Below are 2,664 nucleotides of genomic sequence, written 5' to 3' on the forward strand. Positions count from 1 at the left end.
TAAAGGTAATCATGAAAAGCAAGCCTTTTAGTTTCCAGTTTTCTATGATGGAAACTTTGACTCCAACTTATATAGGGATTATGGTGAAAAGCAAGCAAGCAATGGAAAGAAAATCTAAAGCCACTTGGTGAGGGCTTCCATGACAACTATGCCTTTGTATGAAAATAATATGTAAAAAATGGTATATTATTTGTAAAGCGATTGAATAACTGTAAAGAGCGAAGTGATGTATGTTATCTAATGGCCGGCCTTATAATGTTTTTACTTGTTTTTAAAGTTCAACATTTATTTACGACATTTGGCAATTGTTATTGTTTGGTGTTTTAAGCCATTAAGACGTATTGAGACATTTATTCGGTATAGACAGACGACCTGCTGGAATTTTACCTGTTTACATCAAAAAAACAGAAAAGTTTTCAAAAATTTCTACTTCATTTTTAAATCAATTTTTTTTTTTTTTTTTTAGGTTTTTCTTAAAGATTATGAAAATTGTTTTTTAAATTTGTATACATCTAAAAAATTTTTAATTTGAATTTATTTACATTGTTCCATTTTTCATTTATCTTTAATTTGCATAAAATTAAACATGTGTAATCCGAATTACAAAGTGCAAAGCAGCGGCGTTATCGAAAATTTCACCGAAGATATTCCAATCGTTTTAGAAGAATTGGAAAGCAATTATGAAATGACAGAGCATCAGATAATGCATCGAATGAATTTTGAATTTGAGAATTTAGAATATGAAGAACGCAGCGATGTTAGTCGATCAACCTTAACAACTATCAATGAGCAAATTGAATTTAACGATGACAATGGCGATTTCTTAATATTATATACGGACGAAAATGATGAGTTGTTCAACTCACTGAATGGTCTGTTAAATGTATTCAGTCATCATAATCATTGCAACGTTCATCAGCGTCCAGTCGAATTGAATCAAATTCAAAGTTTTCATAATTCATCACATTTGATGACTGAAAGCGGAGCCGTGGACCCGGCATTTCCACAATTATCTAATTCGAATTCAAAAGCTTTAAATGGCCTTAAGGCAATTGAATCGAGCAGACATTGTAATAACAATGCTAATAATAATCGCATCCATAAAGGCTTGAAAAGACTAAAAACATTCTTACGAAAAACTTTATTCGATTTGAAAAACATCAGAATTTTTAAGCGGCGACACATTAAGATATCAAAATCATTAAATGGAAATCTTGTTGTCTCGACATCATAAAACTTGGAAGCATTTGAGTAATTTAATTTAATTAAATCAATTTATAAACAAAATTTTTGTAAGAATAAAAAAATATTTCAAAAATTTCATGCAAAAATTGAAAATCATTTTTTTCTTTCATCGTTTTTATGTCGATTCTTTATCATTCCAATGAAAGTAAATTAAATTTTTTCTTTCAAGTTGGATAATAAAAAATTCCTAGTTTTAATTTTTCATAAGAGAAAAAAAATTTATTGCAACTTTTTGAAACGAAATTAATTAAGTGTCGTAAGAGAAGATGTCTCTACTCCCAGCAATAACGAACAATGTTGAGCTTATACAGCGATTGAAAGATTACGAAATAATCCGCACGCAAGCGGTCGCCATCGCTATGGTTAATACAGATCGTCGATTTTATGCCCCTTACAATCCATATGTGAACGCGCCTCAAAGTATTGGTTACGGTGCCACAATTAGTGCACCTTACATGCATGCCTTTGCAATGGAATATTTGCGGAACCGCATGATACCCGGTAGTCATGTTTTGGATATTGGTTCAGGATCGGGTTATCTAACTGCTTGCTTTTGGCGTTATATCCAAGCTCAACGGAAGAGTGACAAAACAAAAGTAGTTGGTATAGAACATAATCCAGCTTTGGTCGCACTTAGTAAGCGCAATCTCGACGCTGACGATGCAGAGATGTTAAAATCCGGAAATTTAATTATTGTTGAGGGCGACGGTCGCAAAGGATATCCACAATTTGCGCCTTATACTGCTATACACGTAGGTGCTGCTGCTGCTGTAACACCGCAACCATTACTTGATCAATTGGCAAAGGGCGGACGCATGATTATACCTGTTGGCCCCGAAGACGGAGACCAACAGATGAGACAGTATGACAAAAAGCACGATGGAACAATTAAAGAAACCATATTAATGGGCGTTAAATATGTTCCATTAACTGATCTACATCATTCATGATTTTATTGAAATTTTAAAATATTTATTGTAATACTTTCACTTAGTCTTGACGAAGCTAACTGCACTATAATGCACTAACAATAATAATAATAATAGTTGATCGTATGTCTATGCAGCAGGCATTCATTACAGAAAGCTTTCGTTTCCTTATCCAATTTTAGCAAGTTCTATCAATAAAGAAAAGTTAATGTTATAAGGACGCTTCCAATCGGGAATTTATAGAATATTCCGTTACATTTTTGAATGCCTTCACATATTAGTATTACTTCCCTTTTAGTTCCGGGTATTCTCACGATTTGCGATTACTTCAAACTTTTGTTCTTTTTCTTCTTCTTTTCGATTTGCGAATTACTTCAACCTTTTGTTCTTTTTCTTCCTCTTTTCAAAATTGAAAAAATCAAAAGCAAATGATTTATTAAACCTTTTTTTTTGCTCAGCTCAGCAAATCATCTGTTTTTGATTTGCTGAC

At 32.5% G+C, this 2,664-nt stretch overlaps 1 protein-coding gene across 1 annotated transcript; it reads left to right on the plus strand.

The window, feature by feature from the left end:
* Positions 1-1,511: 1,511 nt before the first annotated feature.
* On the plus strand, positions 1,512-2,195 carry LOC119638580 (protein-L-isoaspartate(D-aspartate) O-methyltransferase-like). The gene has a single exon (XM_038035448.1). It carries the CDS (start codon positions 1,512-1,514, stop codon positions 2,193-2,195), a length of 684 nt encoding a protein of 227 aa, XP_037891376.1.
* Positions 2,196-2,664: the final 469 nt, after the last annotated feature.

The sequence above is a fragment of the Glossina fuscipes genome, unplaced genomic scaffold (assembly GCF_014805625.2).
Source record: "Glossina fuscipes isolate IAEA_lab_2018 unplaced genomic scaffold, Yale_Gfus_2 90, whole genome shotgun sequence".
NCBI lineage: Eukaryota > Metazoa > Arthropoda > Insecta > Diptera > Glossinidae > Glossina > Glossina fuscipes.

Bases quoted from the DNA above. Each gene is read 5' to 3' on its own strand.
- LOC119638580 (XM_038035448.1), top strand. From the start codon at position 1,512: ATGTCTCTACTCCCAGCAATAACGAACAATGTTGAGCTTATACAGCGA.